The sequence below is a fragment of the Eubalaena glacialis genome, chromosome 19 (assembly GCF_028564815.1).
Source record: "Eubalaena glacialis isolate mEubGla1 chromosome 19, mEubGla1.1.hap2.+ XY, whole genome shotgun sequence".
Classification (NCBI taxonomy): Eukaryota; Metazoa; Chordata; class Mammalia; order Artiodactyla; family Balaenidae; genus Eubalaena; species Eubalaena glacialis.
Window position 1 is genome coordinate 22,280,370 of NC_083734.1, and position 20,132 is coordinate 22,300,501.

Genomic DNA, 20,132 nt, shown 5'->3' on the forward strand with positions numbered 1-20,132 from the left:
GTTATGATTTACATGTCTTGTTTGAATGTTAGTTTGATGCAAAAGCAGAACTGAGACTATGTACCTCTCTGGGGCCAACAGACACAATTTCCTTCCTTGCCCTGCCCTCAGCCACTCCCATCATCCCAGAGCTCCTGTAGAAACCTCCTTCAGATTCTGCAGGGACTGAGAGAAGGAGGTTGGGGAGGGGCAGAACTGATCCCAAAATGTGTGAGAAGAGGCTAGCAGCAAAGAACCTGACTTGTCTTGGCTTCTACTTCTCATCTGCCTAGATCTGAGCTGTCCAATACTTAGCCACTAGCCACAAGTAGCTATTTAAATTTCAATTAAATTTAATTTCAGTTAAATAAAATTTGAAATTCAATTCCTCAGTTGCACTAGTCACATTTCAGGTGCTCACTGGCTACATGTGGTTCGTGGCTGCCATGTTGCATGGTGCAGATGTAGAACATTTCTGTCATCATAGGAAGTTCCATTGGACCGATATGCTCAGGGCCTAAAGGGAGGGAAAGGAGGGGTAATTGGGGTGGCCGGGAAGGTTAGGGTATGGTCTTCGGTGAAAGATACACAACACAGTTCTGAGAGAAGGGGTTGGGAGAGAGAATTCATGATCCCCAGGCTTGAGACAAGGTATAGATCACTGTGGTAGGCTGAATAATGGCCCCCAAGATGTTCACATCCTAATCTCCAGAATCTGTGAATATTCCTTTATAAGGTAAAAAAGGCTTTGCAGATGTGATCAAGTTAAGAATCTTGAGATGAAGAGATTATCCTGGATTATTTGTCTGGATCCTAAATCTGATCATAAGTGTCCTTATAAGAGGGGGCAGAAGGAGATGTGACCACAGAAGAGAAGGCAATGTGATAACAAAAGCAAGATGCCATGCTGCTGGCTTTGAAGATGGAGGAAGAGGCCACAAGCCACGAAATGCAAGAATGCAGCTCTAGAAGCTGGAAAAGGCAAGAAAATGGTTTCTCTCCTAAAACTTCCAGAAGGAGCACAGCCACCTTGATTTCAGCTCAGTGAATCAGATTGTGGACTTCTGACCTCTAGAACTTTAAAAGCATAACTGTGTGTGTTTTTAGGACACCAAGTTTGTGTAATTTGTTACAGCAGCAATAGGAAACTAATACAATCACCAATGGAAGGGTCATTGACAATGACCCCCTCCAGCTTAGTGTGGAAGGGAATGGAACATTCTAGAAGGTGAGACAAACTTACCCACAGGAGAAACTCAGGGTGAAGTGGCCACATTCCAAGGTGACAGATTATGATGAGGTGAGGCATCTCAAGAGGAGGGGCTGCTTCAGCAGCTGAGTATGAGGGTTGAAGCTTCACCAAAGATTCAACACCCACCAGCCACATTAAGAGGAAGCCTGGAGATTTCTCTGGTGCTCCAGTGGCTAAGGCTCCAGGCTCCCAATGCAGGGGGCCCGGGTTCAATCCCTGGTCAGGGAACTAGATCCCACATGCTGCAACTAAGTGTTCGCATGCCGCAACTAAAGATCCCGTATGCCGCAACAAAGGTCCCACGTGCCGCAACTAAGACCCGATGCAGCCAAACAAAATAAATAAGTATTAAAAAAAAAAAAAAGAGGAAGCCTGACTCTTCTTGAGACTCCTGGGGCCCTCTGGGCATCTTGGTCTCCTATCTGGAGGAATCCACCCTCTCATTTGTCTAATGAAGCCCAGAGCAAAGCCATGGCTCATCTCTGGTTTCATTATTAGAGAGAAGACAGGGTTAGGACCAGAACCTCCTCCCTCACAGTGGAACCCTTTCCCCACACCTCCCTGCCCCTGAGGTGTGGAGAAGAGAGAAACTCAGCTCCACAGAGGCCGGATCACCAGGGAAGACAGCAGGAGGCCTGAACACCCTCATGAAGAAATGCTTTACCAGGGAATTACAGATGACAGCATGGACTCCTCGTGGTGGGGCAAAGTAGGACTTCACCTGTTGTGCAACATCAGACTTTGTTTTTTCCTTTCTCCTCTTTTCATAAAACTTCCTTTTCTCACCCAGAGGCCAGGGAGCTTGTATCTGCTTTCCAGACTGTCTGGCTGAGGTTTCTCTGGGTTTCTGGGTGGGGGCCAGAAGAGATGAGGCAGGATGGGGGGGTGAGCGCCATTGGACGCCAGCCCTGTGTTTTCTGCTTTCCTGTGGTGCCTGCCTCTTCCCATCTCCCTCTCTAGACGGGAGGAGTCTGTTTCCTCATGTTCTGGTTTATGCAAACTTTCTGTCCTCTCACTACCTCACCCCAACCCAGAGTCTTCTGTAATGTTCCCATGACACAGGCATTTTCCTCATAGGAGGCCAGAAGCTGAGCAAGCAGAAGCCAAGGATGTGAGTTGAGCTGCAGAGGGTGAAAGAAACCACAGCTCTTCCTGATGACCGGGCCCAGCGGCCCCAAGGCTGTCCTGAGCTGCTTTGCATACTCACCCTTCAAAGGACCCAGGAGTCCTGTCATAGCGTCCTGGGTTGGGTCCATGACTCTGGCCCATTTGTCCAACCCTAAGCTCCTCTGAGCTCACCAAGTTTTTTGGAAAGGCTGGCAGCCTTCCTGGGCTGTGCCCCCTCCCAGTCCCACTACACCCTCTTCCAGGGCAGGGATGGGACCCTATTAATCGTTCTCAGATGCCTAACTTTTTGGCTCACGTCTTTCCTTTATCTTCCCTCTAGTGTATATCTTATTTTTCTCTCCCGTTATGTGGAAAGCTAGCTCTTAAATCATGAATTTTAAAAACACATCTACACTTTATGGTATCAACCCTATCTCCAGTTTCGTGTGGGGTTTGGCCTTATCCCCATCCTACCATGTCCACCCAAATCCTTTTCTCCCCAAAAGCTGAGATCTTGAAATGGAAAGCCTGTGCTTTCAGAACTAGTATGTAAAGTAGAGTCTGAAAGAAAACCGACTGAGGAACTCAGTTGACTTGCTTCTCTAAGCTGTGTCCACCCTCCCCCAAGGGCAGTGAGTGTATTTTATAATTGACTGTTGCAACACAGGGGAATGCGAGTGAGTATAAGGAAGTAGGGGAAGGAGGGAAGACACCTTGTAATTCCTCCAAAGGTTATCTGTTACACACTTAAAGTCATGCAGAAAGGCAGCAGGCCCCCAGGTGTTAAGAAGATGTCTAGTCAGATACATGCTATCTGACTTTTTAATTTCATCATCTCTGACCTAACAAGATCTCATGCTCTGTAACACAATGTCTTGGTGTTCATCCCCGACTCTTTATGAAACAGGACAAAGATGACAAAGATGCAACATAAACAAGATCTGGGACTGGGGAGCTGAGAGTGCAGTTGGGTGTTTAAAGGATTTGACAGGGTTGGGAAATGACTCTCTGGAATATGAAATTCCAGGAAAAATGGAATTCCAGCAAATTCAGGAGTCTGAACATGGAAGCTGTGACAGCCTTGAGGTCTCGTGCCATTTAAAAAAAGAAAAGAAAAGAAATACAACTTTGATGGCTGCAAGTACGGTGGGTGGGTTTTACAGACTGAGTGTTACTGACCCAAAACTTGGGTCTGCTCCCTCGCAGACAGTAAAGCCAATCTACTGACACCGGATTGTGGTGAAGGAAAATGCAGTGTTTATTGTAAGGTGCCATACAAGGAGTCGGGGACAGCTAGTGCTCAGAAAGCCTGAACTCCCAGATGGGTCTCAGCAAAGCCTATTTAAAGGCAAGGTGGGAAGAGCAGTCCCAGGATCTGTGATCAGCTAGTGCACAATTCTCCGATTGTTTGATGGTAAGGGTGTCACAGGGGTTAAAATGACCAATCCTTAGTCTCCAGTAGGCCTGGGGACTATGTGCTCATGGTCATTAAGTAGTTAATTTCTTCCATTTGGGGGTTATTTTAGCATCTGTAAAACAACTCAGGAAATATGCATCAGATACTATTATCTGGGTACTTCAGAGCGGAGCTAAAGCAGAGGATATGGGAGAGGGGTCTGTCCCAGGAAGGCCACATAGGGTCCTGCTCAGTTACAGGAGGACATCTAGGAATTCCCAAGGTCTTGACTCAGTCTTCTCCCTTCATTGTTCATTTGCGTCTCATGGCTGCTGCAGACACCTGACCCTTTCAAATGATAATATGTCATGAGAATTTAGCAAATCCCCAAATTTGTGATTGTCACTCGAGTACCAGAAATCCACTTTTTCTAGGGACATCATTTTGTTTTGTTTTTCACAAAGAAATAAAGGTTTTATTTATTTGGTAGGTAAAGCACTCCTCATTATTTCCAGGTGCATGAAAAGCATCTGTGGAGCTTTTCTGGACCCCAGGACTGGAGAGTCCACATCAGTGGGTCTCTGGTGGGTTTGGAGTGTTTGCAAGGCATGACTTTCTTTGAGTCTCACTTTCTTCATCTGGGACATGAGAGTGCCAATGGAAGCAACCCCTCAGGCTCGTGAGCCTTCAGTGAGATGGTGGGTGTAAAGTACAAGTGCAGGACCTGCCAGGCAATTGCATGCTTCATAAAATTCAAGTATTGTCATTAGTATTGGAGAGAGTCCCTCCTTAATAACCTTGCAGCGCCTGTTTTTGCAATGCCTACTTCAGCAAGATTATTCCAGGCCATAATTATGCTTTGCTTCATACTTGGAACTGAAGTGCTAGAGTAACCAGCAGATTATATTGGGTTACACAACTTCTGCTAATTAAATGTCTTTACTGTGGTGAGAATTTTTTGCCCTATATCCCCAACTGGGATACATCCCAAGGGGCCTATGGGACTATATACAGCTGGAAATAGTCCATTAAAAACTTCAGGGGGGAGGGATAAATTAGGAGGTTGGGATTAACAGTTACACACTACTATATAGAAAATAGGTAAACAACAAGGACCTACTGTACAGCACAGGGAACTATATTCAGTATCTTGTAATAACGTATAATGGAAAAACATCTGAAAAAGAATAGCTACGTGTGTATATGTATAACTGAATCACTGTGTTGTACACCTGAAACTAACACAACATTGTAAATCAACTCTACTTCAAGAAAGACATAAATAAATAGAATTTTTAAAAATTTAACTTGTGAATGTTACCTTATATGGCAATAGTGACTTTGCAGACATGATTAAAGTAAGGATTTTGAGATGAGGAGATTAGCCTGGATTTCCTGGGTAGGTCCTAAATATAATCACAAATGTCTATGTAGGAGGGAGGCAGAGGGAGACTTGTCACAGAATGGGAGAAGGCAAAGTGAAGACAGAGCAGAGTTTTGAAGATGTTATGCTGCTGGCCTTAAAGATGGAAGAAGGTGTCAAGAGGCAAGGAATGCAGCTCTAGCAGCTAGAACAAGCAAGGAAGGTCTTATCCCCTAGAACTCTGGAAGGAGTTGCCCTGTCCATACTTTAGAATGTATACCTTGATTTCAATCTTCTGAGCTCCAGAACTGCAAGAGAATAAATTTATGTTGCTTAAAAAAAAAAAAAAATTTAACTTGGGGACGCAAGACTACAAATGTACTGGATCAGTGTGTGAGAAATCCATGTCTCCTTCACTGTGGTTGGAAGTGTAAATTGTATAGTCTTTTTTTTCCTTTCAGTTTTATTGAGATATAATTGGCATACAGCACTGTATATGTTTAAGGTGTGAAACATAATGATTTGACTTATATACATCGTAAAGTGATCATCACCATGAGTTGAGTGTACATGTATCATCTCGTAGAGATACAACAGTAAGAAATTTTAAAAAATGTTTTTTCCTTGTGATGTGAACTCTTAAGATTTATTCTCTTAGCAGCTTTCATTTATAACACGTAGCAGTACTGATTATCTTTACCATGTTGTATATTATATCCCTAATACTTACGTATCTTGTAACTGGAAGATTGTACCTTTTGATTGCTTTCATCTAATTCCCCCTTCCCCCTCCTCTGCTTCTGGGAGCCACAAATCTGATCTCTTTTTCTATGAATTTGTTTGTTTTTGAAGTATAATTGACCTGCAACACTACGTTAACTTCTGGTCCACAAGACAGTGATTCAACATTTCTATACATTTCAAAATGATCCCCAGGATAAGTCTAGTTGTCATCTGTCACCATACAAAGATATTACACAATTATTGACTATATTCCCCACACTGCACATTTCGTATCTGCAAAGAAACCTAGGTGCCCATCAATAGAGGAATAAAGAAAGTGTGATATATATAGATGAATATTATATATGTGTTATATATATATGATTTATATATATGAGTATTATTGAGCCATAAATAGTGTAGTCTTTTTGCAGGACAATTTGGCAATACCTTCCAACTTTACCATAGATGTCTCCTTTGTATTTCCATGTTAGGGTATCTATTCTGGGAGAAATACTGAGATAGATATAGATATAGATAAAAGGAAGCACTGCAAAGTGTATGATACATATCCACATCAAATTGTTTGATAACCAAAAAACCCACAAACCTGCTAAATGTCCAGCAATTGAAGTTTGGTTAAATAAATTATAAACCATTCATATAATGAAATTTTAGATAGTAGTTATTTTTTAAAAGGAAAAGAAGATACTAACCTGGAAAGCTCTCCAAGACATAATGTTAAGTGAATAAAGCAAATTAATACATATAACTTCATTTCTGCAAACAAAGTATATATTTGTATATACACATATGTGTGTATGTAAAAGCATAGGAAAAGGGTTTAGAAAAATACGCAGCAAACTGGTAATATTGATTACCTCCTGCAAGGTTACTCTGGATATATCTGTATTGTTTGAATTATTTAGCACATTCATGTGTTTGTTGTGTGAAAATGAACTTTGACAGATTATACTAACTAAGTGATAATCGTCCCGTCTCATCACTTTTTGAGAGGGATTCAGGAGTCCTCTCCTTGCCAACAGTGCTGCTCCAAAGGATTCTCCTGCAAGCTCTTTGGGGCTGTCCAGCCCCGGCCCCACGAACAAGGCCACGATACGTAGCAGCCTGGGATCCGGCCAGCCACCTTGGGTTTGGATCAAGGCTGGCCCACTGCTGTTCTCTGTGCTGCCTGCAGCCATTGATCTCCACCCCGGACTGAGCTCCCTCTCTGGGTATCCTGGTCCCTCCTTCAAATTGAGGAGTCAGTCCTGGGTGCTTACTACCCTTTGCATCTGCAGAGATTCTGAGATCCTGGGTGTGAGCTCACTGCCTGAGATGGCCAGTCTGAGCCCTCCTCTTGTGGCTTGCTGAGTCTTTCTCTGTTCTTAGGGTAGCTTGTCCAGGCTCTGACCACCAAGGACAACGCAGACTTTCTCTTCATTCCCACGGTCGTTGGGGTTTTACCTGCATACGCCTTTCTCAAAGATTTTGAGAATCTTTGGATAGGAAAGAGGGCGGGCTCCTTCCACAGGCCCCTGTGGAAAGTTTAGTTGTCCTTCTCCTGTAGCTCTGCTCATGTAGCTCACCCACACAGCTTTCTGTCCAGGAACCTCTTGGTATAGAGCAGAATAGGCTCAGAGAACACCAGTCACCAAGAGGGACCATGTCTCTCAACCCCCAAGGGCCCTGCCCAGCTTCTGATCTTTATTTTATTTATTTATTTTTAAAAATTTATTTATTTATTCATTTATTTTTTGCTGCGTTGGGTCTTTGTTGCTGCGCGGGGGCTTTCTCTAGTTGCAGTGAGCGGGGGCTACTCTTTGTTGCGGTGCGTGGGCTTCTTATGGCGGTGGCTTCTCTTGTTGTGGAGCACGGGATGTAGGCTCACGGGCTTCAGTAGCTGTGGCTCACGGGCTTCAGTAGTTGTGGCTCACGGGCTTTAAAGCGCAGGCTCAGTAGCTGTGGCACATGGGCTTAGTTGCTCTGTGGCATGTGGGATCTTCCCGGACCACGGCTCGAATCTGCCTTGGCCGGCAGACTCTTAACCACTGCACCACCAGGGAAGTCCCAGCTTGTGATCTTTAAACATGACTACCATTGTGGTTCCACCCTCAGCCCTGGGAACTACTCAAAGCGCACATTCACCATCCTTGTGTAACCGGTCCTGCAGGACACCCCAGATGAGCCCTGACAAACAGCACCTGGCTTCATAATGTAAGCTCGCACTCTGAAATTCTAATTTACACAAAGAAAATTCTTTTCTTTGACCACAGTTCCCAAAGGCACCAGGGAAACCAGGGGCAAGCTGTGATGAAGCAATGAATGAAGGGCTAAAAAATGTTCCCAAGCTCTCCCGCTAGGTACTTGCATCTCCAAGAAACCATTCCCTAATCTGAGAAATCAGTCGCAAAATAGAACAAGGAAACTAGAACATCTGAGGGCACTCCTTTGAGGGCTTATATTTTGATACTCTTCCAGCTCTTCTGCCTCCTGCCCCACCCTCCTTTCTGGTGGCACTGAGAGTATAAAATGGGGCTGGGTTCTGCCTGTGCATCACGTAAAGGCCAACATGAAGACAGGCACCATCTTTGTTCTGGTGGCTTTCATCGTCAGGGGGCTGGAGGTGGCCTGTGCTCAGAGACCTGCTTTCAACGGTGAGGCTGCTGAGGGGATCCTCCCTGAGAGCAGAGAAGGCACAGAGCCCAGTGTTAGACCTGGGGATGGTTTGGCACGGAAGCTGCCATGTCCCCACTGCAGAGTGGAGATTCGGCATTGATCAGATGCATTTCCTTTGCTCTAAATGAACGATCACCCTGCGTTTCCCATTCCCCTTATCAGATTGGGTTGGATCTGATATGTATCTCTAAAAGAGATACCTGCAGTTTATCTTACCATTTTGGTTGTTATTTTATTTACTGTTGTAGATATCTTTGTTAGATACATAGTCTTTTGTTATATAATCTATTTTATTTGTGTAATCTCTCTCTCCTTTCCCCTCTCTCTTACTATATGTTTTGCATTTCGAAAGGGTTTCGTTTTTTGTTCTATTAGTTACCTTAAACTAAGACCTTTGAGTACCACCCTTGGTCCCCCTTTTTTTATTATTATCTATAGGTTTCCTACTATGAGTAATAGTCATAATGAAATTAGCTAATTTCCTTCTTTCCTTCCTCCCCACTCCCCTACCCCCAGCAGCTGATTTTAAGCAATATCCTTTCATTCCCACTTAATCATATTAAGGTACTTATCAAGTTTACTCTGTTTTCCTATGTTCTTTCCTTCCCCCTCCCCGATTTTTAATAGGTATATTGTCAGAACATATAGCTATTTCATAGACTTTATCCATAGACCATTATTAAGGCTTAATTCTACTGTAAGTGTATATCTAATGGCCTTACTAGTCTCCGTTTTGATGTCTCTCCAGTACTTTGGTTGGCTGATGATCAATCTCTAGTACATTCCTCAGGAAGTTCCCATGGGAACAATGTCCCCAGTCTTCTCCATCAGTCACCTCATTGCTTCCTGCAGATTTCTGCACAGATGCAGATACCTCACTGGTGTGGTAGATGACAGTGGTATGTCTCCTTCCATCCACTCATATTTTGGAGTTCAGGGGATACCTTGTTCCGCAGTTTTGTTGTCTATGTGTTTTGAATTTTGCTATTTTGATTGCTCTGTGTCTTTTTAAGGCAAAATTATAGAATATTCAAAAATTATGCCAACCTACACAATTAAAACCACCTTCCCAAAATCTGACATTATTTTTTTGTAACAACTTCTAACTTTCTCCTTTGTGAAGTGTCTGTTCAATCCTTTTGCCCATTTTTCTATTAGGTTATCAATTGTTACTATTGATTTGTAAGGGATTCTGGATACAAGTTGTTTGTCGTATATATGTATTATAAACATTTTCTCCCAATGTAGCTTTTCTTTTCACTCTCTTAATGGTGTCATTCAATGAAGAAAAGTTCCTAATTTTAATGAGGTTCCATCTACCTATCTAGTTTAATGGTCAGTAATATTTCTGTAATATTTAAGAAATATTTGCCTATCCCGAGATCATGAAGCTATCTATTATAGTATCTTCTAGAAGCTTTATTGCTTTACCTTTCACTTCGGTCTATAACCCATTTGGAACAGAGTTTGTAGTGTGGTGTGAGGTAGGGGGCAAGTTCCTTTTTTTCATATGGACAGTCCGGTTAATCCAACCACACTGAAGTCCTGTAACTTTGTTTAAAATTGTCTTGATTCTTATCTTGATTATTGTTGGTTTGGGAAACTTACATATAAACTTTTAGAATCAGCTTATCCATTTTTGTGAAAAATCCTTCTACGATTTCTACTGGGATTGTATGAAATTTCAATTTGGGGGGAAACTGATATCTTTATAACACTGAATCTTTTCATCCATGAACATGGCGTCTCTCTCCATTTATAAGACAGTTAAATTTTTTTCTTAGTAATATAGTGTAGTTTTCTGCACATAATTGGTTAGATTTATTTCTAGGGAACTGATGGTTTTTGAAAGATATTGTAAAGGCATTGAGAGTATTTATTTTCTAATCGTAAGACTTCAAAGCTTTTAACTGCGTCTTTCCTCTTGCCAGTTGTGTGTGTGAATGACTGTTTAGAAGACAGCGACTGTGGAAGAGGAAGAGAATGCGTGGAGCGTGGCTGTTCGCTCATCTGCTCCCCACAGGCTCAAAGAGGTGAGTCCTGACTTTCTCCACCCCAGCCTATCCTGGGAGAATTAGGAGCTTGGTGTTTGAACTTGCACAATTGTGTGATCACCCAGAGAAACACACCCGAATGCCTGAGGTGTCCCTCTGTTCTTGCCCTTTGAGGGAAAGGTTGGTCTCAGAACCTTTATCCCAACATTTTCAAGTATGCGAATCCTAAAAAATAAAAGAAAATCTCATTTAATTTTTCACAAGGAATACGTATTTATTACAGAAAAGTCAGGAACTACGGAACAAGTTGATGGCAAGATGTGCCTGTAATCTTATTACCAGGAGATAAACATAGTTACATGTATGTTCATATCCTTCCACAAATATACTCAGGGGGTATGGTGCCAAATAATCATGGCATCACCCTCCACAAACATTTTTAAACTTTCCTTTTTTCTTTTTACTCTCAATAATATGTAGTGAATAGCTTGCTACGAGCATGGACATATTTCTACAACTCTGTTTTTTTCAAAGACATCAAAGCATTTTTACTGTGAATGTACCACATTTTGTTTACTACTTCTTGACCAATGGGCTTTCAAACTTCTCTAATATTTTACTATCAAAGGGTTCCCTTGGAACTAAATGGTTCCGTTGATAACTTGATTATTTCCTTAGGAAACATTGCTAGAAATGATATTGCTGACTCAAAGGGCATGCATGTTTTTTTAAATCCAAAGATACTTGGCCAATTTGCTTTTGTGAGGATGTATTGTTTATGTCAAAAAGTTTCATAAACTTCAAAATGCTGGATATATTTTAATTTTAAATTACATGCAATTTAAAAACAACTTCAAAGATGTTTATGAAATATTGTTTTTAGGGAATGTTTCAAAGGTCCTTTGGCATACGTTGGCATCCCACATGATGGGAAAAGAGTGAAAAACACATATTTGGCAACCTGTCTGTGCCAGATCTTTTTCAAAATACATTATTTTGTTTAATCTTGAGAACTTGAGGTATGAAAGATGTAGGTATTCATCTCACGTCCATTTTACAGATGAGGAAACTAAAGAATGAACCAAATATATTTTTTTCTTTTTCTCACCTTACCGTGATTCCTGTCCACTCTCTTCCTTTTTTTTTTTCTATTTTTATTTTTAATTTTTATTTTTTTAACATCTTTATTGGAGTATATTGCTTTACAGTGGTGTGTTAGTTTCTGCTGTATAACAAAGTGAATCAGCTATGCATATACATATATTCCCATATCTCCTCCCTCTTGTGTCTCCCTCCCACCCTCCCTATCCCACCCCTCTAGGTGGTCACAAAGCACAGAGCTGATCTCCCTGTGCCACGCGGCTGCTTCCCACTAGCTATCTATTTTACGTTTGATAGTGTATCTGTGTCCATGCCACTTTCTCACTTTGCCCCAGCTTACCCTTCCCCCACCCCATGTCCTCAAGTCCATTCTCTATGTCTGCGTCTTTATTCCTGTCCTGCCCCTATGTTCTTCAGAACCATTTTTTTTTTTTTAGATTCCATATACTTGTGTTAGCATACGGTATTTGTTTTTCTCTTTCTGACTTACTTCACTCTGTATGACAGACTCTAGGTCCATACAGCTCACTACAAATAACTTAATTTCATTTCTTTTTATGGCTGAGTAATGTTCCATTGTATATATGTGCCACATCTTCTTTATCCATTCATCCGATGATGGACACTTAGGTTGCTTCCATGTCCTGGCTATTGTAAATAGAGCTGCAATGAACATTTTGGTACATGACTCTTTCTGAATTATGGTTTTCTCAGGGTATATGCCCAGTAGTGGGATTGCTGGGTCGTATGGTAGTTCTATTTTAGCTTTTTAAGGAACCTCCATACTGTTCTCCATAGTGGCTGTATCAATTTACATTCCCACCAACAGTGCAAGAGGGTTCCCTTTTCTCCACACCCTCTCCAGCATTTATTGTTTGTAGATTTTTTTGATGATGGCCATTCTGACTGGCGTGAGGTAGTTTTTTGTTTTTTTTTTAACATCTTTATTAGAGTATAATTGCTTTACAATGGTGTGTCAGTTTCTGCTTTATAACAAAGTGAATCACTTATACATATACATATGTCTCCATATCTCTTCCCTCTTGTATCTCCCTCCCTCCCACCCTCCCTATCCCACCCCATGTGAGGTAGTTTTGATTGTAGTTTTGATTTGCATTTCTCTAATGATTGGTGATGCTGAGCATCCTTTCATGTGTTTGTTGGCAATCTGTATATCTTCTCTGGAGAAATGTCTATTTAGGTTTTCTGCCCATTTTTGGATTGGGTTGTTTGTTTTTTGATACTGAGCTGCATGAGCTGCTTGTAAGTTTTGGAGATTAATCCTTTGTCAGTTGCTTCATTTGCAAATATTTTCTCCCATTGTGAGGGTTGTCTTTTCATCTTGTTTATGTTTTCCTTTGCACCCTCTTCCTTAAGTCACTTGGATCACACTGCAAACAGTGACACCAAGAAGTGCCTTAACAGTGCCCCCAACTTGCACTAAAGATCCCTGTCCTTCTCCGGCTCCAGGGAAGGCAGAGCCTGAGCGCCTGGCTCAGGAGCAAAGTCTATGGTGTTAGCTACCATGTCGCCATCTGCTGGCTATCACTGTCTAGTGCATGCCCTACCCAATCAACACAGCAGTACTGGCTAGAACTGATGAGGTGGAAATGTCTGTAAATCTCACTTTTGCACTTAATCTTCGTTACACCTTTTTGAAGTAAATATTATTACCCGTATTTCAAGTGCTTGGAAACTGAGTCTCAGAGAGATTATGTGCTCATCCCACATCAGGCAGTTAATAAACGGCAGAGGTGGTCTCTTCACATCCAAAGCTAGAGCACTTCCCGGCGCACCACGCTGCCTCCCGAAGAAGTAATAATGAGGGGACATTATCCACATGGTTCTGTATTTTCCTCCACATTCAAACTATAAGAAAAAAACCCACCCCACCTCTTTGCACGGAGTGACCACAAGTGTGTGTCAGCTACTGGCCACATTCTGACTCATTCTCACGGCCATGCTCCCCACTTAGGACATCTCCATCCTGCTCAGACCATCTTGTCCTGTTCCCTGCAAAGCCAACTGGAGCAAGCCACCTCTGTCCCAGTGGGGTTTCCCCACCTCTGGCTGGCTGACTGGGCTTCCCCTGCGACTCCCCTCCTGACCTGCACAGCCCCTCCCTGGGGAGCCACGGGAGGAGGCAGTGGGGGCTTCTGATGGGGAAGGCTATTCCTAGGGCTGACGTCATTGTCCTGGTTCGTGGGAGAGCACGGCTGCTAGCTCCACAGAGCCTTGGCAGCCGTACAGTGTAACGAGGAGATTTGAAGTCGCACAGACCCCATTTGAACCCTGGCCCCTCCTTTTCCTAGCTCTGAGTTGGGTGCACGTTACTCATCCTAAAACGGTGATCATAGTTCGTGCCTCACAGGGTCATTCTAAGGAGTGAATGAGGTTGTGCCAAATACTTAGCCCGGTGCCTGGCACTTAGCAAGTGCTCAGTAAATGGTGGCCAAGAACAAGTGATGGGTTGGTGCCAGATGTACACCTTCCCTGAGGCTCCCTTGGTCAAGAGGGAGCATTAGCACCAATGTGGAGGTGAAGCTTTCAGGGCCTGGAGTCAGACAGACATTCTCTTGGCTTTAGGCTCGGCTGCTTACTGGCCGTGAGATCGTTTTGTGAGCTTGGGTCTCCTCTCTGTGGAGCCATAGACAAGTCATTAGTAAAGCTCAGAGCGCCGCCTATTTCTAAGGCTTAAATACATATTTCCAAATTGCCGCATAAGGACCTTTTGAAAACATCAAAAACGTTAAAACGTAACGTAACGGAGCTTTTAGTATGTAACATGCATAAGGACACCATGCCTAATGGATTCAGTAATGCCACTAAATGGCAGTTTATGCTATTATTTACAGCTGTCTGTGCTTATATTTGAAAAGAGTAGCACAACACTGAATCATTTTATAGGCAATGTATGGGTTTCATGGGGACTTGCTAACCGTGTGCATTAACCCTGCGGTCTGGTCCTGCCTGACAGGTACAAGGCTTAGGAACCTGGCCCCAGCAGCCTGGGCTGCCACGTCACTCCCTGGCTCTAGGTCCCGACGCTGGTTTCCTTAGGTGCTTGTGACATGGACCGGAGGTTGAGGGTCAGACTGGGGGTTGGACCTTCCAAATTCTGTTAACCTTTACCATCTCAGAGGCAGCCAGGGACTCAGGAAAGACCAAGACCCCTGGTTGCCAAAGGCCCCTTCTCTTAAAGGGATGAATGAAAGGTTTTTTCCTTTCTCTCATCTCTGCCAGGGTTTATCTCTCCCCTATTCCCAGAGCAAAGAGAGTCCCATTAGATTTTCATGCCTACAATTGTCTCCCAATTTGTACTAAGGGGTGGCTTGGCTCCAGACAGGAAAACCATAGCCTCAAACCTACAGAGGGTGAGAAATCTTTATGGCAGCAGCCTGTGTCGAAATGCAGGCCGTCATGACAGGCTGGATGGAGACCACCACTAGCTCAAATGACACTTTTGGGAGAACTAGAAAAGACAGAGTCCAGTGGGTGCCCAGTTTGGTAAACCAACACCTTTATCCATTATGGAAAAGGTGCCCCTCCCTCTGGGTGGAGGACTGCAGAAATGAGGTCGAGATGTATTACAGTCTCGCTCATCCTGTCACCAGACATAATTGTGTGGCTCACAACCTGTAAAACCATACGTGGCGGCCCTGGCTAGAGTGCATGAGGGGGAAGTATGCATGCCTTGATTTCTCATAACATCTTTTTAAGTTGTAGTGTCATGCTCATTTCATAGACATGGGAATTGGGGCTCAGAAAGGTGACGTGACCTGTTAATACATGGCAAAGCCAGTCTCTTTAACTGGCTTGAAAAAACCCAGAACATTTTCATACACCCTCCCTGCAGGAAGTACCCTTCAAGAGTCACCATTTGCCCACTTCTGCCTCTTTCTTCGTTCATTTCCTCAGGGCACAGAAACGCTAAGGACAAATGACCCAGCATCTTTGCATATGGTGCGTTCTGTTTTTTTTCTGAAAGTCCCAACTGGAGCAAGCGGGCCCTGTCCCAGTGGGATTTCCCCGTGTCTGGCTGGCTACCTGGCCTTCCTCCACATCTCCCCTCCCTTCCCTTAGTCAGGACCCTTAGCCCCATCCTGAGAAGGGCTTCTGACGGGAGCAGCTATTCCCGGGGCTGTCATCACTGCCCTGGTTCGTGGGTGAACGCAAATGCTAGCGCCACAGAGACCTGGGAGCAGTAACGAGGAAGCTTCTTTTCAAATCTTTCTTTGGAATCAGACTTACCAGATTCTGTGTCAGCTTTTTTCTATCTCTGTGGCCTCGTGGAATTTGCTCGAGCTCCCAGAGCCTCAGTTTCTGTACATGGGGATTACGAAGACCGACCCCCTAGAGACCTTGTGACAAATAAATGAGATCACGGATGGGACTCACTTGCCTAGAGCTGGCACAATAACAAGGGCTCACTAAATGGCAGAAAAAGTCCCTGGGAGCATGGGAGCCAGAAATGCCCCATTTCTGAAGGTGCCCTTCGTCGAAAGGGAGCATCACCCTCATGTGACTGTGAAAAAACAGGATGTCCGGAGTCCAATCATCTCCAATTGAATCCCAGCCTCGCCACGGGCCCTCCGCTATTATCACCTATGTCTCTGTTTGGAGGACAATTAACAAGCCTTCAATCAAACCCACAGCCCTGAACACCTTTAAGTGTTTTGATTTAGAAGATTATAGAAGATTCAAAAATTATGCCAACCTACACAATTAAAACCACCTTCCCAAAATCTGACATTATTTTTTTGTAACAACTTCTAACTTTCTCCTTTGTGAAGTGTCTGTTCAATCCTTTTGCCCATTTTTCTATTAGGTTATCAATTGTTACTATTGGTTTGTAAGGGATTCTGGATACAAGTTGTTTGTCGTATGTATGTATTATAAACATTTTCTCCCAATGTAGCTTTTCTTTTCACTCTCTTAATGGTGTCATTCAATGAAGAAAAGTTCCTAATTTTAATGAGGTTCCGTCTACCTATCTAGTTTAATGGTCAGTAATATTTCTGTAATATGTAAGAAATATTTGCCTATCCCGAGATCATGAAGCTATCTATTATAGTATCTTCTAGAAGCTTTATTGCTTTACCTTTCACTTCGGTCTATAACCCATTTGGAACAGAGTTTGTAGTGTGGTGTGAGGTAGGGGGCAAGTTCCTTTTTTTCATATGGACAGTCCAGTTAATCCAACCACACTGAAGTCCTGTAACTTTGTTTAAAATTGTCTTGATTCTTATCTTGATTATTGTTGGTTTGGGAAACTTACATATAAACTTTTAGAATCAGCTTATCCATTTTTGTGAAAAATCCTTCTACGATTTCTACTGGGATTGTATGAAATTTCAATTTGGGGGGAAACTGATATCTTTATAACACTGAATCTTTTCATCCATGAACATGGCGTCTCTCTCCATTTATAAGACAGTTAAATTTTTTTCTTAGTAATATAGTGTAGTTTTCTGCACATAATTGGTTAGATTTATTTCTAGGGAACTGATGGTTTTTGAAAGATATTGTAAAGGCATTGAGAGTATTTATTTTCTAATCGTAAGACTTCAAAGCTTTTAACTGCGTCTTTCCTCTTGCCAGATGTGTGTGTGAATGACTGTTTAGAAGACAGTGACTGTGGAAGAGGAAGAGAATGCGTGGAGCTTGGCTGTTCGCGCATCTGCTCCCCACAGGCTCAAAGAGGTGAGTCCTGACTTTCTCCACCCCAGCCTATCCTGGGAGAATTAGGAGCTTGGTGTTTGAACTTGCACAATTGTGTGATCACCCAGAGAAACACACCCGAATGCCTGAGGTGTCCCTCTGTTCTTGCCCTTTGAGGGAAAGGTTGGTCTCAGAACCTTTATCCCAACATTTTCAAGTATGCGAATCCTAAAAAATAAAAGAAAATCTCATTTAATTTTTCACAAGGAATACGTATTTATTACAGAAAAGTCAGGAACTACGGAACAAGTTGATGGCAAGATGTGCCTGTAATCTTATTACCAGGAGATAAACATAGTTACATGTATGTTCATATCCTTCCACAAATATACTCAGGGGGTATGGTGCCAAATAATCATGGCATCACCCTCCACAAACATTTTTAAACTTTCCTTTTTTCTTTTTACTCTCAATAATATGTAGTGAATAGCTTGCTACGAGCATGGACATATTTCTACAACTCTGTTTTTTTCAAAGACATCAAAGCATTTTTACTGTGAATGTACCACATTTTGTTTACTACTTCTTGACCAATGGGCTTTCAAACTTCTCTAATATTTTACTATCAAAGGGTTCCCTTGGAACTAAATGGTTCCGTTGATAACTTGATTATTTCCTTAGGAAACATTGCTAGAAATGATATTGCTGACTCAAAGGGCATGCATGTTTTTTTAAATCCAAAGATACTTGGCCAATTTGCTTTTGTGAGGATGTATTGTTTATGTCAAAAAGTTTCATAAACTTCAAAATGCTGGATATATTTTAATTTTAAATTACATGCAATTTAAAAACAACTTCAAAGATGTTTATGAAATATTGTTTTTAGGGAATGTTTCAAAGGTCCTTTGCCATACGTTGGCATCCCACATGATGGGAAAAGGGTGAAAAACACATATTTGGCAACCTCTCTGTGCCAGATCTTTTTCAAAATACATTGTTTTGTTTAATCTTGAGAACTTGAGGTATGAAAGATGTAGGTATTCATCTCACGTCCATTTTACAGATGAGGAAACTAAAGACTGAACCAAATATATTTTTTTCTTTCTCTTACCTTACCGTGATTTCTGTCTGCCCTCTTCCTTTTTTTTTTTTCTATTTTTATTTTTATTTTTAATTTTAATTTTTTTAACATCTTTATTGGAGTATGATTGCTTTATAATGGTGTGTTAGTTTCTGCTGTATAACAAAGTGAATCAGCTATATATATACATATATCCCTATATCTCCTCCTTCTTGCGTCTCCCTCCCACCCTCCCTATCCCACTCCTCTAGGAGGTCACAAAGCACCGAGCTGATCTCCCTGTGCTGTGCGGCTGCTTCCCACTAGCTATCTATTTTACATTTGGTAGTGTATATATGTCCATGCCACTCTCTCACTTTGTCCCAGCTTACCCTTCCCCCTCCCCGTGTCCTCAAGTCCATTCTCTATGTCTGCGTCTTTATTCCTGTCCTGCCCCTATGTTCTTCAGAACCATTTTTTTTTTTAGATTCCATATATATGTGTTAGCGTACGGTATTTGTTTTTCTCTTTCTGACTTACTTCACTCTGTATGACAGATTCTAGGTCCATACAGCTCACTACAAATAACTTAATTTCATTTCTTTTTATGGCTGAGTAATATTCCATTGTATCTATGTGCCACATCTTCTTTATCCATTCGTCTGTCAATGGACACTTAGGTTGCTTCCATGTCCTGGCTATTGTAAATAGTGCTGCAATGAACATTGTGGTACATGATTCTTTCTGAATTATGGTTTTCTCAGGGTATATGCCCAGTAGTGGGATTGCTGGGTCATATGGTAGTTCTGTTTTTAGCTTTTTAAGGAACCTCCATACTGTTCTGCATAGTGGCTGTATCAATTTACATTCCCACCAACAGTGCAAGAGGGTTCTCTTTTCTCCACACCCTCTCCAGGATTTATTGTTTGTAGATTTTTTGATGATGGCCATTCTGACCGGTGTGAGATGATATCTCATTGTAGTTTTGATTTGCATTTCTCTAATGATTAGTGATGCTGAGCATTCTTTCATGTGTTTGTTGGCAATCTGTATGTCTTCTTTGGACAAATGTCTATTTAGGTCTTCTGCCCATTTTTGGATTGGGTTGTTTTTTTTTTGTGATTGAGCTGCATGAGCTGCTTGTAAATCTTGGAGATTAATCCTTTGTCAGTTGCTTCATTTGCAAATATTTTCTCCCATTCTGAGGGTTGTCTTTTGGTCTTGTTTATGGTTTCCTTTGCTGTGCAAAAGCTTTTAAGTTTCATTAGGTCCCATTTGTTTATTTTTGTTTTTATTTCCATTTCTCTAGGAGCTGGGTCAAAAAGGATCTTGCTGTGATTTATGTCATAGAGTGTTCTGCCTATGTATTCCTCTAAGAGTTTGATAGTGTCTGGCCTTACATTTAGGTCTTTAATCCATTTTGAGTTTATTTTTGTGTATGGTGTTAGGGAGTGTTCTAATTTCATACTTTTACATGTACCTGTCCAGTTTTCCCAGCACCACTTATTGAAGAGGCTGTCTTTTCTCCACTGTATATTCTTGCCTCCTTTATCAAAGATAAGGTGACCATATGTGCTTGGGTTTATCTCTGGGCTTTCTATCCTGTTCCATTGATCTATATTTCTGTTTTTGTGCCAGTACCATACTGTCTTGATTACTGTAGCTTTGTAGTATAGTCTGAAGTCAGGGAGCCTGATTCCTCCAGCTCCATTTTTCTTTCTCAAGATTGCTTTGGCTATTCGGGGTCTTTTGTGTTTCCATACAAATTGTGAAATTTTTTGTTCTAGTTCTGTGAAAAATGCCAGTGGTAGTTTGAT

At 42.1% G+C, this 20,132-nt stretch overlaps 1 protein-coding gene across 3 annotated transcripts in view; it reads left to right on the forward strand.

The window, feature by feature from the left end:
- LOC133080959 (C-C motif chemokine 4) overlaps nt 1-20,132 on the forward strand; it is a 174,085-nt gene that overhangs the window by 144,145 nt on the left and 9,808 nt on the right. For all 3 annotated transcript variants that reach the window (XM_061177148.1, XM_061177150.1, XM_061177149.1), the window contains 2 exons: nt 10,431-10,532; nt 17,196-17,297. In XM_061177148.1, coding sequence (XP_061033131.1) covers nt 10,431-10,532; nt 17,196-17,297 — 204 coding nt within the window. The remainder of the gene's footprint in view (nt 1-10,430; nt 10,533-17,195; nt 17,298-20,132) is intronic.